Here is a 22232-nt window from a genome sequence, read left to right on the forward strand (position 1 = left end):
TTCATTTTCCTCCGTTGTCTCGCTGACGCCCTGATCCGCTGCAATCTCGTTCAGTCCATGCCCGATTGCCCAGTCCAGTCGCATCATACGAAAGCCGCTGGTATTGGCTTTGATGTTACATAATTAATTGCCTTGAGGCTCAAACCTGTGGTGAAATTTAAGGGCGGTAAACTAAGCCACGGCTTGACGACAGCGCGTCCTCTCCTGTTGGGAACGCAGTTACACTTGCCGTTTCTAATTCATTTGAGCTTTTCCGTTTACAAATATACGCGATGTTTTTACAGGAGCAACATCCCGATGGTGGTGTAGGGTGAAAGTGCCAGTGTACTAAGGTTTAGCTATACTTGTTAAGGAAACAGAACTTCGTTCAAACAATAAGCCCAGGTGCGTAAGACATGACAGAATTCCAATTATACGACTTACTTAGTTTTTATTTTTTTTTGAGAAAACTGTTTTCTTTAAGGGCGACATTTGAGAATACGGGATGCCCCCTAGAAAGTTCGACCTGGAACTTTCCGTCGTCGTGTTCCAAAAACAGGGCACCAAAGTACAAGATCACGTCTAGGCTTGTACATTGTTTTACGAAGTCCGCTTATACGTGCGACTGCTTACCACTTAACGACAAGCTTTCTCAAATTGAGAGAATGCGTTGGCACCGATCGATTCATCCCCAGTACATGCTCATCTTTTCCTGATCGTTCTTACACGCCGTGGAGTACAGTCAACCGGTATCCCATAATCGCCAGTTTTTTTTTATTTCACTCTCTTCCTGAATACATATGCAGTTAAAACTCGATATAGCAAACTTCAATATAACGAAATTCTCGATATAGCGAAGTATTGCACTTTTCACAGCTTTATGCACATAAAACACCATGTATTTTGAACATCAATACAACGAAGGGTGTTATCCGTGATTTCAATATAACAAAGTTTCAGTGCTGCCACAGAGTAAGACCGAGGCGATAAAATGAAACTTCCGCTGGTTCCAGTCATCACATGGTGGAGCTGCAAGCGGTTTTTGCGAACACTTATGCAATATTGCCACTGTGCGTTGGACCTGCATTTCTTTCAGGTTCACGCGTGACGTTCGGATACTGTGAAGGTGACTTCTTTTCCGGCGCCGCGTCAAGCTGCGGTCACCGGATGTCAGGTTCACAAAAACCAATTTTTTCGTGTTATTGAAATCAGTTTTTTTTTGTGTGTGTGTGTACTGCCGTATTATTCAAACATTGTGCCGGCACTTCCGGTGCAATAAGAAGCCTTTGTCAACCATATTCTGCTTAAAAGGTCGAATTTCAATTTAATGAAGTTTCGATAAAACGAAGTAAATTGCCGATTTCACCTGCTTCACTATATCGAGGTTCAACCGTGTATAACATTGGTGTTTACATATGCGGCTCTGTTGCGACGCAGGCGGAGGCGGAGGCAGCGCGGCGGCTGCAGCAGTGGCCGCAGCGGCGGCCCTGGGTCCCGTCTACCTGGCATCATCTCGTCTGGCCGGAGGTGGAGGAGAGGCCGCCATGGCCGCGGGTCGCGTTCTGCCCGACCTGACGCCCTACTCGCTCAGACCGTACGACTTCGCCCGGCACCTGCTGTCCTCGCAGAGCGCCGTCAGCAAGCTGCTCGGTGAGCTTCCAAGAATCGCTTCTCCGGTTGCATTGTCATAAAGTTTATCGTCAGAAATTACCATAAAAATAAAGAAAAGCTCAGCCGTATTAGCGCATACGTCACCCCTCACTTAAAAGTTCAAAGTCACTTAACATGGGAACGCATAGTGGTGCCCGTGCCACGTATGGACAGACCACCTGGAATATGAATGCTTCATATTCTTAGAGCACTGCTCCACGAAACTTTCCACGAACCGCAAACACGCAATAACTACGAGAGCAATTGTTTGGACGAATTGCATGGTAGTATGTACATGCTAACAGTTAACAGCACGGACCAACATAGTCGAAGCAACGCACAGTGTCGTCTGTTGTCTTTTTTTTTTTGTCTGTGTTGTGCTGCACTGTTGTTAACGCTTAAAGTTCTATGAGTGTAGACCGCTGTATGGTCGCTATCTTTCTTGGAGTTCCGTCTAAGAGGAGGAAAAAATGAGTCAGATGTGTGGCAAGCCGTTCACGACTCGACTTGTTAACCCAACAGCATCAAAATAATATCGCCTTCTGAGAATGACGAACCTGGCATAGGATACCAAGGCACCAACACAAACCGTTAGGAGAATGTTATACAGATGGGTACACTATTAATCGTCCAAGATGGCGACAGCGAATGACCTCCTTTGGATACCGGAAGCCGCAGCACAGCACTGTGGAAGTGCAGGTTGCCGTCTCATGTATACCGTGTCGTCTTGGTTGTAACGTTTTCTCGCATATTCCATTATCAACGTTATCGGTCAACGAAAACAGAATTTCACGCGTAACGGTCTTTGTGAACGCAGCTATGTTACATAACTGCGCTGAGTTATATAGTTCTTAACTTGAAGAACTGTACCGTTTATACATGCGGGGGAAGTTTATCGAATGTATAAGACGGTTATCATACCTACAAGCACGCAATTAATGTTTGCCGTTAGCCGCATGAGTGTAGAGCATTGTCATTTTAAAGGGGAATGTGGGCTACGGCAGATTTTTTAACATGTCTATCATTTCTACACTATAGCTGCGTTGTCCGGCCAGTGCATGCACAATGCGTGTGCTTGCATCAAAAACGCGTGCATGTTGTACATCAGGCCGTCACACAATTTTGAAAGAAATTATTTAGTGGAAGTAAAACACGTAGACTTGTTGCTTCTGTTGACAGCTGAGTTTGTAATCCTCGTTTCGGCCTATACGTATACAGAGACGTGGATACGTACTTTCCTACATAAATTAAGAATGTTAGACTCTTTAATATGTGTTCATTGTTTCATAAGCGATGGCTTTTTAAAACTTTTGCATGGGCTTTAGCGAGCGCGTCCCTCCCAATTTGTCATGCAGCTTTGCTTTGTAATTTTCGCTTTATATAAACAGGTGCGTTATCTGCCGGCTGTAATAGGAATGATCTTAGCTTGGTTGGCAAGGAAAACTTCACAAGTGGAAGGGTGCTCCTGATTTATTTCAGAACAACTAACTTTATAAAACATGACGGTCAACTGGCACTTCATATAAACTAAGTATCTCGCGTAGATCTTACATAAAAGGTGGCTCTGTTTCTATTATTTGAATTTCACATTACGAAAAAACAAATAGTAAGTGTCTTCTAAAAGCGAGCAGATAGGCAAATAAGGCTGCCTCTTGGCCGCGGATAGTCGGTTTTATGACACCTCTCCAACTGTCACTGGAGACAAAATGCTCAAAGACAAATTGATCCTTGCCGCGGACATTTTCTCGGCTCCCACGGGAGCATTCAAGCGCCGTGTTTCCACGGGAAGCGCAGCAGCCGCACTCGGGCTGTTTTGCTTTCTTCCGAGTTTACGACGCCCAAGATAGCGTCGTAAATCCCAAACAACTCCTGGCATGCTTCTCAAGCGGCGAACTGCGTCCCTTCGCGAAGGGTCTCACTCTTAATTAATCCTGCTCACTCTCAGAGCGCCGATAACGCTTCGTTGGAGAGAAAACTGCGCTTCATTTGAGAGAAGAAACTCGCTCCCGTGCAGTCAGTGACAGTTCAGGCACATCAGCGAATTCGTCCTGACTCTAGACCACGCACACACGCATGCATGCACGTACGAAGTACCTATACCGCCCTTCCGAAACAGGAGGGGGGGATTTCAGGGAGGGGGGGGGGGGCTTGCCCATCACAAAAGCGAGGACGGGCGCATTTCCACGCGGACGCGACGAGCGTCACATGCGTGGCGAGTCCTGTGGCGCGGTGGTCGCGCAGAGGTTCGATGAGAGAAGCGATAGCAGACCGGGCCGCCAGCGTCGCGGCGCCGCAGAGTCGTAAATCGTGGCGCATGCCGCGGCAGTGGCTGAAGGCCCGATCGAGCGGCTACCGCATTCCCCGCAGTTCCGCGCAGAACACCGGAAGCTAGAGGTTCGCGCATCGCCTCTGTAGATGTATACCCGATCTTTTTAACAAGATGGGCTGCCAGGGGGCGAAGAGGTCGGTGAGTCGAGCCGTATCGCTTCCTCGCCTGTCGCTTCTCTAGCACGTCAGTGAGAGAGAGAGAGAGAGAGAGAAAGAGAGGTTCAGTTTAGACAGTACTACGTGCCTACCTCTAATGATTCGCGTTGCGAGTGCGTTATGAATTATAGTGTGCACCGGCGAAAGCTTACATTCATAAGGACTTCCCAGGAGGGACGGTATGTAGTGGCATAGACGTTGCACTTCGCACACCCCTTGGTCATCACTTCTCTGTGCAAGCATTCAGGCGTTGACAGCGATGCACGAAACTACGCTGCACGCGGCTGCTCGATGCCGCGAGGCATCGCCGATATTTTGGAGAACCCGGTCCAATCGGACGTGCCACTGACTACTGATGCTGCCGTCGAGTGCGTGCTTGTCTTCCAGAAAGGCTCCTGTCGCATCATTTACGTCCTTGCACGCGGCGTGTTTGGTCCCGGCTTTTATATACCCCGTATCCCCCAGTCCTCTTTGCCGCGTACTCCTTGCCCGAGAAGCGCGGCTCTCTATATACGTACAAGACAGTTCAGATGATGGAAGCATGCTGTGCAAGCGGATTGATCGACGCGCCTTCTCCGATCGCGATAGATGAGGCGCCACCGAAGTACCAAGTTCGCCATTTGACAACTGCCTCTCGTTTTCTTAAGTAAGGTGCCCGGTTTTAGAGGGAAAGAGAGAGAGATAGCGAGAGGATTCGCTCGCGCGTAGCACCTGTCCTGATTGGATCCTTCACTCGCGTACCGTCTATGAATGACCATGCAGCCATCGCAGAACATATAAGAGCGACTTGTCAGTAGCAGATGTTTGTTTCCTTAAAAATACCAAAAAGGAAATGTGACAATTAAACACTCAAGATTCAACTTAAGCAGGATAGAAGACCAATCGTACGCCTGTGAAATGCCCAAAATTCTTCTAGCATATCCGTGCTCCGACATATCCAAAGTTTAATTGCGGTTCGAATGATTACGCATGCAAGACAACGAGGATCGGCGCAAGCAAAGCATGTGCGGCCGTGGCAAAGTATGTCTTGAGTCACAGAAAAAGGAAGAAAGATAGTAATCGTAGTTACTAACTATGGAGGCTAGGATGCTGTTTCGTCAGGCATATGTGTATCAGAGAAAGCGTTGTTACCTAACGTTGCTTCTTGAGCGCAAGCATGGTGATTACGGGTGGAGTACAACATTTCGTTCGTCCACATCGTTATAGCTGCGTATGGACGCTGTAAATGATAGATTAATGTTGTCCTTCCTCGACGCGGCATACTTTCTCCAAGAAGCATCGATCGTCAAACCCAAGGAGACCGCATGCAAGCAGCTGCATGATGAACCGCAGCGCAGCCGATGCTTTCCGCTGGGCCATCCTGCCGTTGGCACAGAGGCCCGCATAACGGCTCCATCGTCGCACCGCTTTCATCGCCGAAGCAAATAGCGCCGAGCACATGCTTTGACTGGGTCGTATCAAAAGCACCGCGCAAGCGCGCGTCGAGCCGCGCCGGCAGCGCGGGCGGAAGCAGAGCGGCGCCCGAAAGAGACATCAAAATCGGCAGATGCCTGCCTCTGATGCAACCGTCTGAAAGGAAGCGGCCGCCGGTCGCCCTCTTGGATGTCTTGCTTCTCGGGTGGCAAGACAATGCGGCGAAGCGAGACCCACGCACGCATATAGGAGACGGTCGGCGGTATAGGTCACCGCTGCAGCATGCAGGCGTCCATCTGTGTGGCCGCGCGGCAACAATTACGAATGGCGGGCCAGTGCAAAAGGGTGCCCGAGAGACACACACATGCGCCACCCGCTCCCCTTTTCTATGCCATCGAGCACTTCGTTAGCGCGCCGCATTCACCGTGCTCGCGGAGCGGTCACTGGTGCTGCACGAGGTTTCGGACCTCATCTGCATAACAAGCCGGCGGCAGGCAGGCAGGCAGACCGTCGCCTCACGCGCGTCGTCCAGTGGGTCTTGTTTCTCTTCGAGTGCTGCACGCACAACGGGGTCGAATGGCACTTTCCTCGACGCGTTAGCGAGATATGCAAACACAGCGCCTGAAGTCAACACGCAAACAATTGCGACTGCACTCACACGTGTCACGCGTGTGCCCAATAACTACTTTGTTCTCGCCGGCAACCGCTTCACTCCAGTCGATAAAAACTACCCGCTCATCTTTGAGGTGCGGATTCAGTCGTTTGCTTAGACGCGAGATCGCGGCTTCGCGTGCCCTTCCTCCGTTGTTACGAATGACACAAACGCACACACATACACAAGCATGATGCAAAGGTATACTTCTAGATAGGGCAACCATGTATTCGCCTCCTTGACGAATGGCACAAAGAACGAACTAGCAGGGTATTTCGCTCCAGAGTGAATTAGCGTTTCGCAGCGGTTAAAGATCAGTAATGTATGGACCAAGTGATACTTCAACGAGTTAGAGTATTTGATCCATCCCATTTTGTTCGCGCACGTGTGTGTGTGTGTGTGCGTGCGTGTGCGTGCGTGTGTGTGCGTGTGGAAGGAGGGGGGGGGGTGGACAAGCGCTGCTCTACAAATTTCGCGTTAGTCTCACACGGAGGAGATTTACTTACCCGCTGTCCCGACATGTGTCATTGTCAAATGTGAGTCTGCGTCAACGCGTCAATGTTTGTACGGAGTAGATAGTTGTGTAGAACTGGTAAGTGTGGTCGACATGATTTTCTTGTTCTTGCAGCTTGCACCGCCGGCGTGAATGCGGGGCGCTACTACGAGGGCGGCTCGTTGCGACCGGGCGTCATAGGCGGCAGCAAGCCCAAGGTTGCCACGCCCGTCGTGGTGGCCAAGATCGAGCAGTACAAGCGTGAGAACCCGACCATCTTTGCCTGGGAGATCCGCGAGAGGCTCATATCCGAAGGTGAGTTGAATGACGCTACCAAAGATCCCTTTGAATTTCACATACGTCCAAGATAAGCAAATATAACCAGTCGCACCAGGGAAGCAGGGTGTGAGCAAAAGAATTTCGGGTACAGTTGGACTCCTAGCGAACGTGTCTACAAAGAATGCCTTTACAGCGAGATGAACGATGTAACGGATAGTTCTTAACGTACCGACTACATTGAGGGTGTTGCAGCACGCTACCTTTACAACGAGTTGACCTTTATAACGAACTATATTGAATGTCCAAAACTTTTTGTTATGCGCGTGCGCACAGGGAGGGACTTTCGTGCAGAAAGCACGTGGTTTACAATGCAGTGAAGTGAGCCGTATGAGTCGGTAATGATAGGCATGTCCTAACGTAAACTAAACCGGATCCTCTTCTAAACTGAATCACGAACCAGATATTACCGTATTTTCCTTCTTTTTCTAAGCAGTGAGATGGGAAGAGTATGAAAGTGCGTGCATGTAAATGTAAATGTACGGACTGAGGAGCAATAAAAGATGAAAAAGATAAAGGAAAACAGAAAAAAATGGCGAAAGACATTGTTTAAAAAGTTTGAACGAATGCACTGTTGGTACATTTTCATTTCATTTCCTTTTATTACATTGTCAGCCCAATTTGGGCTATAACAGGGGTCGAATAAACAAACATATATCCACAAAAATAAGTACTCCCTACACAAACAACTATAATACATAACAATGAATGACAAAGAATAGCCAATGGAACTGCCTGTATACTGTCTGCACTGTTCAAAAAAGAAAGCAAATAAATAACCACGATTTATTAACACTCTACCTACGCCGATCAACGAGCGTTTCATTAGCCCTTTGGCACGACAACCAGACCGACATCACCACCCGTTCCCTCGCTGCAATATACGGCGGCGGCGTTTGAAGGCTGGAAACCGCGCTTTCGACGAGAGCGCCTTCCGGTGTGCACAGGGCCAGAGATTAACGTCTTCACTTATTAGGCCGCAGCCCTGACGCCTCGCAGCAGCGCTGATTAAACGAACAGGTGCGTGCGCTATGCGCTCGATGTTACGCGCAACCCACCGATCTTTCTCTCCGTTCGCTCGGGCGTGGCTGCAGCAATCTCGGGGGCAAGCTTATAACAGACAGGCACCTTCGCCTCGGCGCGCACCCTCTTACGTGTAGCGGATCTCGTTTTTCTTCGCTTATCTCTTCTTCGCCCGGTAATCTGCGGTGCCTGGTACAAACGAGCCGTACACTAATGCTCGCGGTCCTATTAAAACCGAGGCGGATCCGATGGAATGCCCAGGGTTTCGGCGGGGCCCCCCTTTCTTCTAACATAACAGAGACGTCTCGGCGAGCAATCAAGCGAGCGCGATCAAAACCACCGCTGCCTGCACTGTTGCAGCGGCGATGAGAGTTCGCAGGCGGGGGTGCATATGTGCACCGGGTGGTGATATACATGCTCGGCGGCTGCTTACGCACAGCGCGGCCTCGCTCAATCCACTCACGGGCGTTAATGAAAGATCGCTATCGCGGGGCACCGCGGCTCTCTTTTGTGGCAGCGCCGTGAAAGTGGTCGTTTCGGGCGCGCGCACGACGCGCGCATACTGAACGCGTCGCCGCCGCCAACGCCGCCAAGTGTATGTATGGGTGCACGCTCAGGCGCGCGCCGCGCGCTCCCTAACGAGCGACGCCTCCTCCTTCTTCCCTGGCCCGGCGCTAATTGGAGCGGCCCGCGCGCCTGTGCCCGTGTATAGTGCTGTCTATCTATCTACACGCGGTGCGCCTTGTTTGCGTACACGTAGACGCGTTTTTTTTTTTTTTTTTTCTGGCTTCCCCGCTCTCCCTCGCCACTTTGTTTTCGCGCGCGCGCACACCTCTGCTGGTTTCCTTGTAGCTTCTATTTTTACGTAACTCTCTGTTTGCGCGCTTTCTCCCTTCCTGTCCTTTGTACACTCACTTCTGGGAGTGTTTATCAGGACTCGCCGTCGAAAACCTCGTACACAGATGCGCTGTATCTATAGGAATAAAGAACTATAGCCCGGCGGAACCACGACGATGAATTTTGGTCAGGCGGTGAGTCCCCAATAGGTGTTCTCCGACTCCAAGTATAAGCATTCTTTTAAGTGCGGAGCACTTGAGGGGCCCGGCCTGTCGTAAGCTGTCGTAGCTTGGCGTAACGCAGGCAAAACCACGAATAGCATATAGCGATCTGTAGCATATTGAGCGCGCGCTCGCGCCAAGAAGAAGTTTTCTTCCTCTTGTTCTTCGAGCGCATTGATGATGATAAAGTGCGGAGCAGTTTAGGGGCCCGGGCTGTCATATGCTGTCGTATGCTATCGTCGCTTGGCGTAACGCAGGCAAAATCACATATAAAAATAGAAAAAAAGAGGAAGCAAGCGAGAAATAGAGAGAGAGAGAGAGAGAGAGAACGAGAAAAAATAGGAAGATAAATAGAACAAGCAAGAAAGAGATAGAAATACATAAAGAGAGAGGATGAAATAAATAGAAGCAAAGAGAGAAAAAAAAGGCAGAAAAAAAACGAAAATGAGAAAAAGAGAGAGAGAAGAGGAGGAGGAGGAGAGAAAGAGAAAACCGAAGAGAAGCAAAGAAGGCTGCCCAGCTCCGCACTTCCTTCAGGCTTGGCATCCCTGGGGCGAAGCTGCCTTTATTTTATTACAGGCTTAAAACTATTGCCTATTTATTGCGCATATATGCAGCTCCGATATCTCATATTCGTAATGTGTTAAATTATTAATTATGCTCGCAAGATCTCCGGCATATAGTTCGATAAACGGCACTGAAGGGTCACTGACTCTTTGGAGACATTGCTGTTAGCATGAGAAATTCATACTTGTACGAATACAGCAGAATCCATTGCAGATATGCGTTTCGGAGATACTGCCAATACTTTCCAGTACGTGTATTATATTCAGAATATCTTGATTGGTGTATGCGTTTTCGTTTTTCTTTCCTGTTTTGTTTATTATTATTATTTTGAGAGTATTCGCGCAAACTGTAAAGGGTCGAATTTGTAAAGGGTCGACATGCTCAACACAAATTTTTGCGTCGAACTCTCTTCCATAGACGCAAAAATATTCGCTCTCCGCTCACTGCTCACGATTCGAGACCAGCGTTTCTACACGCAGAATACAACAGTATACGCTTGCAATACAATGCCCGGCCCCAAGAGTAAGAGTGGACACGCTCAAGTAAAAAACGAGGATTGACGCGAGGGTTCACGACATGCGCCTAGCGTCGCGCGATTTCGAGCACTTTGAGTTCGAAGCCCCCTTCGAAAATCAGCTCCTTTCTATTCCCCACCCGCCACTGTACTCTGTCTCGTATTTCTTTCTTCGCTCTCCCAACGTCACAATGCGGTAGTTCGTTCGATTGCGCACGCACGCTCAATGACAGACGCGCGTACGCCAGCCATCCCCTTCCGGTGTGTGGCGCAGTGTCCTCTCGTACACACATACGCATACACTGAGCGTATCGTAAGCACGCCCATGCCGCGGTCACTACGCCGAGTACACACACGCGCGCTTCCTATAACAACCTTCGGCATCGGACGGGCGGACGTATAATGGCCGCGGAGCCGATGTCTTCTGAATGAAGCCGTTGGCCGAACAACCGCGCTGCTTCTTCGACGCCGTGCGATGCGGCAACGAGCGAGGCGTGGTCGCAAGGGCTCGTCGGCCGCTGGAAGAAGGACCCTCGATTTTGCCGTCGCCGAAACCCGTCATTTCGCGGTCGTTCGGCACACTTGTCGCCGCTCCGCGCAGGTATAACAACGGCGGCACGTCGTTTCCCTCCCACCACTCCCCGCTCCTGTCGCTCGTCGTCACCAGAAACAGCTCGAAGCTCTCTAGTGGACTATGGCGCTTGCTTGCACGAACACGGTCTCGTGACGTGGACGGGGCCGGCAGGTGGCATCGTGGTCTCTCTATACTGAACCGATTGTGTCCGGTGGCGTGCGACGTGTCGCGGTTATTCCGGGGGTGAAGCGAGGAAAGAGGTGCGCGTGCGAATGAGACGTCGTCTGAAAGCGTAGAATTAACGGTCATCGCCTGGCAATGCTATACTGCCGCTGTCGGCAGCGAAGTTGCTCAATTTTCGAGACTCGCGCGTACGCGCGGAGGTGAATGCGACAATCCGATCCGGTCGGTTGAGCTTTCCGCGATTTTGTTTTTTCGGCCATTGCTTAGCTGTTCGCGGCTGCTACGCAATTGGACGCCCAGCCACTCTGGATGTCATAGGCCTCGTTCTTTTTGGTCTGGATAAAGATATCTCGAGTGAAATGATATGTACATATATAGAAAGAAAGAGCATGCATGCTAAATACCTATAGTGTGACAGCTTCAGGTCACGCTTGCCTCGTACCTACGGAACACAACGATCGGAAGCGAAGGTTTTGGAGGGTGACCCGAACGGCGCTACATTATAAGAGCGAACAAAGAATGAACTAAGACCCAGGGCCTACGTGGGGCAATGGCAATGCCCGTTGGCACCTGGCCTATATAGTCTCAGTATGAGATGTCACCATGATATTGCTTTCAGTACGCGCTGATTGGCTGGTTGGGGAAATGCGGGTGAGCAATCGCTTCAACTGTTGGACACGCGAAATTCTGTATACATCACGCAAAGTGTCACTCTCGCCGAAAGTGATCGCCTCAGAATGAGGCCCCAAAACTGTTCGAAACTGTCGAGTATAAAAGGACAAGCACCCGAACAGCTTGTTTTATAATATCGTTCACAAATCTTCGCTTGCGCCCTCGATCATTAAGGCGCCGCACGGTTTCCCAAGCACGTGACATTGTAACCTTCGGTGTTATTTAAGGCATTACCTTATAGTGGGGACGCTGTCGCTAATACGCGAAAGAAAAAAATAACAGAAATATAGCGTTAACGGTTCGCGATGATTTGTTGACTAGCAACAACGTTTCAAGTAAGGTCAACAACTGAAACGAAAATTGCCGTAGAAGCCGTCGCATAGATGATTATCAAAGTGAATGTTAACTTTCTTGTGAAACTCTGCCAACAATTCTCATGCAGTGTACACCCAACACGATGTACGATTACAGACATTTTTTTATGTTTTTTTAATTATCTTATTAAAAGAACTGTTTCTGTCCAAAAAAAGAAAAGAAAAGAAATAATGACAGAGTTGTACTGTTCAAGTGTAATAAGAGTTCCGCGCTTTGCTAAAGCAATTTAGCACATTATGTTGCTATCAGTACCGCACATTATATATTATTTAAGGCTGTAATGACACCCCTTAGCAGGGTGATTAGCAAAGCGAATATCGTTTCGTACAGAACACATCGATTGAACTCTGCTCCAAACTCCCCTGTATTTATTCATAGCAGTTACGCTGGTTCACCTGCGCCACAGAAAAAAAAAAAGTGTCCACGCTTAGTTTGTAGCGCGTAGACAGTGACTCTGAAGCCAAAACAATACCCACTTAGGCGAAACTGTTTCGAAAATGTATACGATGTCGTCGTTGCCACGTCGTTTTGGCAAGAGCGGTGCTTAGTGGCAGTTTTCTCCGTTAATTTTTGTTCTCTCTACCCTCTGCATGAGCTCAGTCACAGTCCTTTGGTATACTTCCCCTTCGCACGTCCGGAATGGCGATCCGCTGCCTTCAACCCCGATTTTCGAGAACACGGATGCGCGGGCTGACCGCCGCACTTATTTTCCCGGGTGCGGACGTGTCTCTATAGTGTAACTAGCCCTCTTTTCCGCATCGCTGTGCAGCCGAATATCACTCAGACTTTTGCCAGCTCGCTCAGGTAAAAAATAAATAAAGCAAAGAGAACGGCAAGTGAACACACGCACATATACGAGAAGAAAGAGTATAGATACAGCTCTCGCGTCAGCGGGTGCAGCAATTCACCCAGGCCGGGGCGGTATACGTAGCGAGCGGGCGAGTATGTGCGCGCGTGTGAGTTTCTGTGTGTGCGTGCGTATTCCCATATCTGCTCAGCCGTGCGCGCCGATCCCGCTCCATTATAGCGGCCAGGGGTTGCCTCCATCAGGGCAGCCGACCTGGCTTCGGAGTCCAAGAAGACATCCGATATCGGGGAGGGAAAGAACGATATAAAAAGATAGGGGAAGGGGCGATGGGTGCCGTTTGGTTCGATGGCCTTAGCGATTGTTCCGAGTATTGCTCAAGCTCGCTCGCTTCTCAAGGCTACACACGCGCGCGCTCGCAGGCGCGCCAGCCAGTCAACAGCGAACATCTTTAAAGCCGCGGGCTGCGACTGCCGCGCGAAACATGTGAGGCGCGCCAGCGCCGTCGCGTCCCTATATAACTTCCGCGGGACTTGTCGCGCATATAGGTACACACAGTCAGCGCCGCCGCCGGCAAGCGTGTGTGTTCACGGAGAATGGCTTCCGATAAGCGTCAACCGAAGGACTTCCATGCGCCGCACGCGTATAGAATGGTAATGCGGCGCACAGCGCTGGCTCTTCATGTCGATACTCCGTTTCATCAACTTGGTGCAGCGTTGCGAAAGCTACGGAGTACACGGGGTCGCACTAGCCGACCAGGAACGAAAAATCACGTGTGATAACTGCCGGAACCGTCGTCCGCCACCTCTAAAGCCGGCTAAATAGAGGGATTACGCAAGGATTAGCGGCGCAGTGGGCGAGCCTCCGTGGCCGCTGTCACCGAGACAGGCATTTTGGTTCGCGTTCCTAATTGGCTGACACTACCCTGTAGCTTTCGCTCCAGTGCACGGTGTTAGTGAGACTGAGAACCTGTCCGCACCTTCCTCGGATGCCCTGTCGATGAAGGGCGCCCGCACCTTGCACTCTTTTTTCGTGCGAAGGGGGCACCTCGCCACACCTTTCCAGACTGATTTATTACGCCTGTAATGCCTCTTTCTTTCTTGCTCGCTTTATTTCTTAGTTGAGAAAAGACCGAGTGATTACATCTTCATGGGCGCTAACACAGTATTGCGCAATTATACGCGCACGCTACGCGGAGGCAGTGCGCGGCTCGCTTTAATATGCATGCGCGCCCCCGCATGGGCGATCGGGATAAACAGATTCGATATCCGGATCACGTGATCGAGACAAGGGCGCGGCGGCTGCCAGGCCTCGTGTTCTTGCTTTTTTTGTTCTTGTTTGCTTCACTCGACGGCTTAAGTCTTTCGCGCGAGACGACGTACAACGACTTATAAGAAAATAATGAATCACAATCTTTCTATTTTTTCTTTTTAGAAATGAAAAGTAGGTTTCGCCAGTCGCTTTGTGACGGTGCTAATGAATCACACGAGATAACGCGTTGTAGCTTTCGCTCGACGTAAGCGGGGCTGGAGTTTCATTCTTACTTATGCAAATACACTCTCCATATACTCTTATCTCGATCTTCACTCGAGTGGCGGGCGCGTGTGGCCGGTAAACGTTAACAGCGATAACGCGTTTTACTCCGCCGATCTACGGCAAGGCCCATTCTTAAAAACGCGCGTTGCGTATCGCGTGTGGCCACGCGACCGAAAGTACGCGCGGACGAGTGGAAAATACATCGTTTTTCCATCAGAATCGCTAAAACTTGACCTATATTTCATTTCATTTTTTAATCGCTCGTTCTTTCGGTGTACTGCGTGAGGCAAGAACTTACTAGGCCGCGAGAAATGAATCGCGACAGAATACGAGTGCGTATAGCTCAATGTGCTTTATCGATCGCGCCATCTGGCTGCAAGGCCACGAGCTATACGAAGAATGGTCACATGCGTGCGAATAAAAAAAAATGGGATGTGAAACGGCGCGCCTTGGCACAGTCAGCGCATGGAACATGACAGCCAATGACGCGCATAGCCGACGAAAACGAAGAGTTAAGACCTGAAGGATCAACTTACAACAGGAAGACTTATTTAAATACGACAATCCTTCATTTAGCACATCGTTTCAGTATTTTCTTCAATACCGCGACAAGCAAGCAAGCAAGCAAGCAAGCAAGCAAGCAAGCAAGCAAGAAGAAAGAAAGAAAGAAAGAAAGAAAGAAAGAAAGAAAGAAAGAAAGAAAGAAGAAAGAAAGAAAGAAAGAAAGAAAGAAAGAAAGAAAGAAAGAAAGAAAGAAAGAAAGAAAGAAAGAAAGAAAGAAAGAAAGAAAGAAAGAAAGAAGGAATACATTCTCGTAAGACCTTTGTTCCTTAATTGACTCTGCTCTGGTTCTTTATGCCTTCGGAAGCCTCTAAATGTTTCCGAGAGAAGCCGACGTTAAAATAAGATCGCTTCCGCCGTGATGTCACAGGAACGAACAAAGAATTTTTATACGTGCTAGTTGCACGTATAAGAATTCTCCCTGAGGTCGACAATGGTGTATTTAATGATTACATTATCACGCTTCCAAGCACGTAAAACGCTTCAGCGATTACTGTGCTTGTTTATGCCATCTACCACTGCACTTCCGTAAGAAGAGACGCACGAACTAATAAATACCCTTCACTGCAACTCCACCCTGTCTGCATAAGCGAGAGGAATCTGTTCGATGTCGGTCGTAGTTACAATCGCTTAGTCTGTATACTAACTGGAATGGCTGGTAGTTTTTGCATGTGATGCCCACTGCTGCGGAGGGAACATCGACCACTGTAGTCGATTTCAATAATAAAGGAAATGCGCTGCGGTGACGGGAAGGCTGTCCGCTTTATGAGTACATGCTATACTAGAAAACTGTCCCGACTGGCCATCGGCTCAATAGGAAGTAGAGGCTCTACTGTGCTGTTTGAAAATGGCTGAGCGCCTCTGACTATACGTTGTGCTGTCCGCACACGCCTATTTCCCTCTTCGTCTCTCTCTCTCTCTCTTTCTCTCTTTCATATCTTTCCCTCCCGATACCATTTCCCAACGTTATAGAAACATGTAGCCGGCGTGGTCCTTTTCTATAATTGATATCTCTGCCTTCTTTCTTCCTTTCTTATCGCCATTTCTTCTTACGGCAGCGAACATGCCGACATAGTTATTTCAGTTAACCTGTCCTTAGGAGCTGCCCGTTATCAAGAGCCAAACTCACACGCGACAGTGAGCTACGAACCTTATGCGACTAACAACAGGTTCTGGTTTCTCTTTAAGGGTATATCTATCAGCGCTCATAATTCCTTCTATACAGCAATTCAGACGAGGAACCCGCGTGCCTTTTCGGTGTGCAGTTGCGACACGTCGAAGTGGCAAGACGCGTTTCCGCGTCTCTATCACAGCACCTCGCGCCCTACATACACGAGGTGTTCGCGCTGACGGCAGAGCCATTACCGCCAATTACGGGGCCGTTCGGCGAAGCACCTGAAGTGCCCGGTGCGCTAGATATATCTTCCCGAAAACTGCATCTAAACCAACCTAACCTAACCCACACTATGGACGGCACATTTCCTCGGGAGCTGCCAATATTTGCACGTGTATAAGGTTCCGTTGCTAGCAGGTGCCGAAAGTGTACGGGGAATCAGATTAGCGCCGCGTTGACGCGTCCGTTATGTAGGCACACTGGTGTTTTGTACACGTTGTACCCGTGCTTTCTTTGTAGCTTGCGAGCCAATTCTGCTACCGTATTTACTCGTACACTACCAGCACCGATCAATGCTGGCTAGCGCTGCCTAATTCTGGCTATATGATGTTTAATGTTCGTTAAAGGGGTACTAAAGGGAAACGTTAAATCTGTATAGGCAAATAAATTATTCTTTCAAAACTCTATTGCCATATTAGGCCTTAATTATTACAAAAGAAAATGAAGGTCAAAGTTTCATATTCGAATTTCGCGCCTGAGCTTCAGTACATGGACGTCAATGTAACGTCACGAATTTCAATGTATTTTTGCGTATTTTGGCCACGTCGGCACAATGAAATTTTCTTAAACCTACTATGGTAAGAACTTGTGTCTCTTAGAACACAATGTAAATCGTTTTTAGTGACAAACTACTGCGTAGGTCCTAGCAGCCGCCGTCGAAATCTGTGACGTCACGGCAAGCTGATGCGCGAACTTCAAGAAGGCGTCGCCACCTGCGTTTTCTCTTTTGTCGTTTTCGCACTTACCAAGCGCCTTCTCGCGGTGTGATGCTCTCGGTATCATGAAATTGTAATTTACTAATACGAAAAAAAAAAATCATTTTTCACTTGAATGTCCCTTTAACTGCTGGGTACTGTTTCCTCATGTCAGCTACTGTCGGCTATCCACTGTTGTAACAAAAGCACTGTGATCTAAATGCGCACACTAAACGACGACAAAACGAAGAAGACGCAAGGACCAGCGCAGTCTTCTTCGTTTTTTCGTCGTTTGGTGTGCGCATTTAGGTGAAGAATGAATTCAACCAACTATACCGCATTGAAGCACTGTCTGTCTTCATTCACTCTCACTCCGATGATTGAGTTGCCTACACCGATACTTCATTCATCTCATTATTTCAGCATCTCAAACTCAACAAAGACAGCAAGTTTCTCATACTTTCCATGACTTTATTGTAATTTGGACTCGTTTGGTTGCGGCTGACAAAGAAGCGAGCCCTTCGGTTCTTCTTCTCGGTCAATGCGGTCACACAACGAGTCACACTGCTGCGCCTCGTGCGAGCGCCGCCGTCGCACGTCTACACAGCGGCCGCCTTTCGTTATATAGGCGAGTTCACGTGCTGCAGGTTGCTCGCCCGTTTAGCTTCCGGTCGCCGGATGTTTGCCGAAGGTGGTCTCCCGTCTTCCACTCTGTGAACACTGCAAACCGAAACGCCCCCGTTGAGCCCTTGCTCCCACTTCATACCCCCAAGAGACAATCTCTTTCTGTGCTCTTTAGTTCGGGTTCTGATATTCCTCTTCTTGGCTGATTTTTGGTCTTAGATGCGAGTCCTTTCTGCTGTCTCGCTCGACCGGCGACAGAGCGAGTTATCGGCGGACGTTCTTCACGATGCACACTCTAAGAAGAATAAAAGAAGAGTACCTGTTACTCTATTTGGTCAGTTCTGACTTGCTACATATAGCATGACTATCTTTAAAGACACACGTTAACTCTGTTTCGAAAATCATTAGGCTCTCTTTGGAGAGCCGTGGAAGGCGTAACTCTCCAAAAAGAAAGTTGACATGTATATTTAAAGAGAGTTATATATGTGGCGAGTCAGAACTCACCAAACAGAGTAACAGTAATATAATTTTCTTAGAGGGCATGCCAGCTGAACCTGCCTCCTCGGCTTGCACTTAAGAGTTGTACATGTGGGCTCCTGTGGACGCTGTCGGCAGAGGCGAACCAGTGCCACCCTTGAGGTGGCAATGTAGAGCACTCAACCGTTGCAGAGTAAGGTATCGAATACCCTCAATAAGTATTTCTCCCTTCACGACAGTAACCGCAGTTCTGTTGGCCACGTGAGAGTCGAAAGAGCCTGTTTGAATCGCTTGTCGAGGGATAGCCCGTCATTCGAGTCACGGCGGTGAGATGTTTGTTCATTGCATGGGGACAAGGAGGACGTGCATTGCTCTTTTCACATTGTAGTTTCACAGTGGCCTCTGCGAGTGCCTTCACGTGTGCTGGCAGGGCTAAAGCAAGCACGACTTGTTGTCTGATAAACTGCGTTCGATTCTCTTATTTAGTGTGGAGCCGAGATAGATACCTGACACCTATATAATTGCTGATATCGTACGTGGCAAGAGCGAATGCCCATGTCGGTTCCTCTCATGCATAAGGTACATGCTCGACAACATTTAAAAAGAGAGAGAGTTCATGGTCGCTTCCAAGTGATAGTGGTATTGTTCTTTCTTTCTTTTTTTTGTCGACCTCACGACAGACTGAGTATTAGCGCATATCTCACCGTGTGTACACTGACAGACACATCACGTTTTTGCTTCCTTCCTTTCAAGTGTTTCCCGCCCTTTATTCATTATACAGAGTATAGTTAATCGAAGAAGTGAAGTGACTGGGGTCAGTATTCGCCCCCCTTGCATTTCTCTCTATCTCGCCCTCATTGCTTCATTTTTCTTTTTTTAGACTAGATGCACATGGAGCCTCCAAAGTAGCAAACGCTCACCGATATTGCATTATAAGATGTGGCCATTGGTGAATACATTTATCGCCCGGTTCATTTAAAATCCGTGCATTTTCACATAAAAAGAGCTTTTCTGAACGCAAAAAGAAATCTTGTCTAAAAATCTTAATTCTTCATGCGACACAATATTTCACGTGCATATGAACGCATCATTAATAGCACTGTCGGATTAAAGCCCGCTGTTGGCGCATATAAAATTCCACGTGCGCGTTTGTGTAACACCGGAGCGCGCTTCTGGAAGCCGACAATATCGATGCGTTCAAAGGGACGTTCTGCGAGGGATCATTACGAAACTCACCACTTGGCAATGACATCACGTAACATCGCGCTTTCCACGACGCATCTAAAAACGTTGTCGTCCCTCCATTAGGGCACATGCAAAAAAAAAAGAAAAAAAAAACTTGGTAATCTTGAGTCTTACAAGAAAGAGGACGCATGATGTTGTCTACCATTAAAGAACGAACATTTTCTATAGCATATACGTATAGCGTCAGATTATCTTTAACGGTTGAGAAGGTAGAAACCATCAAAGAAAAATAAGTTTACTTTTAGGGGCGAAGCTCCTTAAGGCGGCACCCGTTCGTCCCTCGTAGTCGTAGTCGTAGTGCGTAACCAGTCTTACGCTTTGACCTCCAAGGTGGTGCCGGTGGGAGATTTTTCCTGTGCGTTGTAGAACAATAAAAAATTCGCAGCGGTAGCTAAAAGCCGACTTCTTCTGTCTCTCATTCCCATTAGCAGTCATTCTTTACCTCCAAGGTAGTGCCTGGTGAGATTTCTCCTGTGCGTGATTAAACAATAAAAATTTTGTTCAAAACGCCGTTGATTGATGAAATAAACCAACGAAAGAAAGAACGCCAGATGTTTCTAAAGCAAAACGAAAAGACGCCAGCTGCTTAACGAAAGACGCCAGATGTTTTGTAAAGCAATGGTTTTCTAAACAATCAAAATTCACAGCGTACATGTAAAATTAAAGTGAGCTGCAAGTCGTCATAACCCATCGAACCTTTAGTATAAACGCGCCCGATCTCACGTCGGTGATGATGTACTGGGCAGAATTCACGGAAGATTCACTGTTTACCGATGACCCTCCGCAGCTTCGCCCACTCATCATTATTTACTCCGTGGATATGCTGTGATTTTTTTTTTCTTGTAGTGGTGAGAGAAACTGTAGTCATAGTTTGAGACTGCTGCTATGTTTCCACATAAATTGTTTCAATGAGAACCAATGTATAACGAGTAAACAGCAAATTCTTGGACCACAGTTTTAAGATCAGATTCAAAAACATTTTTTTTTCCGAGCTATCATCAAAAAGAGAAACGCTAAGCGATGGAAGGTACAACACGAAAACTACCATACAGAACTATAATAAAGTAGAACTATACACTACAAGTCGAGTTTGCCTGAAGCCTGCTGTGAAGTCTACCGAGTTCACTCGAATAATGCAGCGCCGTGCGCTTTGAGAATTTGACAGACGCAGTCAGTGACGCAGGAGTGTATGTTCAGGCATTTGAAAAATCACAGCATATCCACGGGGTGAATGATGATGAGTGGGGCGAAGCTACGGAGGGAATCATCTGTAAACCGTGAAACTCTTCCGTGAAATGCGCCCAGTACATAATATAAAGAGTGTGAAACATCGTGTATATATTAAACATCAAACTTTTATTGTACTGTTGGTTTACGTGGTCCCTTCATTATCACTTGTGATCGGTGAAATGCAAGGAAGAAGTCCGCTCCCGAGCGAAAGAGCGCCAAGAGCGACCGCATTCCCCGCTCGCCCTGTGCGAATTAAAGGCAAGGCTAGAGGGAAGACAGGACGCGCGTTCCACGACGCGAGGTCGGTAGCATGCCCAACGAAAGCCAACGGAACGCGATCGTGCAAGTGCTCCGGCTTCGCATCGCCTCATGGTTCCATTTAGCGTCCCAAAACCAAACATATTGCTCAAGGTGTGCCTTGCGTTTTTCGTAGAAATGATTTCTTTATCATGTACATTAAGACGAAAAGTTGAAAGCTCACTAGAGTGTATCGCCCGCAAAGTATGTCTTTTAGTGTGATTTAACTCTCGTACGGCAGGGTCCTCGCGCCGTTGCCGGTCCACCTCGCCCATTGACGATCGGGCGAGGTGGCTAAATACAACTACTACTACTACACTTTAAGAAAAACATCTGGCGTTCTTTCGTTCTGCTTTTACAAAACATCTGGCGTCTTTCGTTGGTTTATTTCATCAATCAACGGCGTTTTGAACAAAATTTTTATTGTTTAATCACGCACAGGAGAAATCTCACCAGGCACTACCTTGGAGGTAAACAATGGCTGCTAATGGCAATGAGAGACAGAAGAAGTCGGCTTTTAGCTAACACTTACACTTCTACTTGTACTAACGTTTCCTACTGGAACATGCCAATGGCTGCTAATGGGGAATGAGAGACAGAAGAATTCGGCTTTTAGTTAACGCGCACGCTGCGAATTTTTTATTGTTCAACAACGCACAGGAGAAATCTCCCACCGGCACCACCTTGGAGGTCAAAGCGTAAGACTTGTTACTCACTACTACGACCACGACGACTACGAGGGACGAACGGATGCCGCCTTAAGGAGCTTCGCCCCTAAAAGCGCAATAAGCATAGACACTGATTTGCTTCCGTAGAACACCGACACCTCCCTCTTGTCAGTTCAACCAAAAGGTCAAATAACACATTACGATGAAAATGAACACAGTTCCTGGATGGCACAATCAAATTCTTTATTGTGTCGGCCCCTGTAGCCCCTCTTCTTCTAACATAACGACATTTACTCTATTTGATAATAGACAACTTTATCAGTATTACTTACTATACTATTACATACTGATGGGTAACGCCATTACAGTTCTTACTCATACGGCAAAAAGCCAGGGCCGCATTAGCGCTCCTACATGTGTGCTCAGATGTGCTTTCATCGCAAAGTTTGCGTTGAAGTCATTGAAAGCACGAAGGTCACTTCCCTCGTTGCAGCATCCGCGTTTGCTAACGGAGTGAGCTGATAGCCTTTCCTCGTATAACATTCCAATTCATTGATATCGCATTCATCGCCTCGCCCTTGCGCCGAAGCTATGATCTTTTATCGCGTCGTTAAATAGTGTAAAATGATCAGAGAAAGCAATCATAGATCGAAAACGTGAAACAGTCTCTCTAACCCACGAGCACGCCTATTCGCGTGGAGAACACGCTTGAGGCCGCACTCCTCTCA

At 48.1% G+C, this 22232-nt stretch overlaps 2 protein-coding genes across 2 annotated transcripts in view; one reads left to right on the top strand and one right to left on the bottom strand.

Annotated features, from left to right (window-relative positions):
• Window positions 1-22232, bottom strand: part of LOC119394127 (glycine receptor subunit alpha-2-like) — a 304765-nt gene that overhangs the window by 256212 nt on the left and 26321 nt on the right. The window lies entirely within an intron of this gene.
• The window catches only part of LOC119394128 (paired box protein Pax-6-like), a 42985-nt gene continuing 22172 nt past the window's right edge, over window positions 1420-22232 (top strand). Inside the window, exons 1-2 of the mRNA XM_049415649.1 lie at window positions 1420-1629; window positions 6807-6986. Coding sequence (XP_049271606.1) covers window positions 1524-1629; window positions 6807-6986 — 286 coding nt within the window. The 5' untranslated portion in view covers window positions 1420-1523. The remainder of the gene's footprint in view (window positions 1630-6806; window positions 6987-22232) is intronic.

This window comes from Rhipicephalus sanguineus, chromosome 5 (genome assembly GCF_013339695.2).
Source record: "Rhipicephalus sanguineus isolate Rsan-2018 chromosome 5, BIME_Rsan_1.4, whole genome shotgun sequence".
Taxonomy (NCBI): domain Eukaryota; kingdom Metazoa; phylum Arthropoda; class Arachnida; order Ixodida; family Ixodidae; genus Rhipicephalus; species Rhipicephalus sanguineus.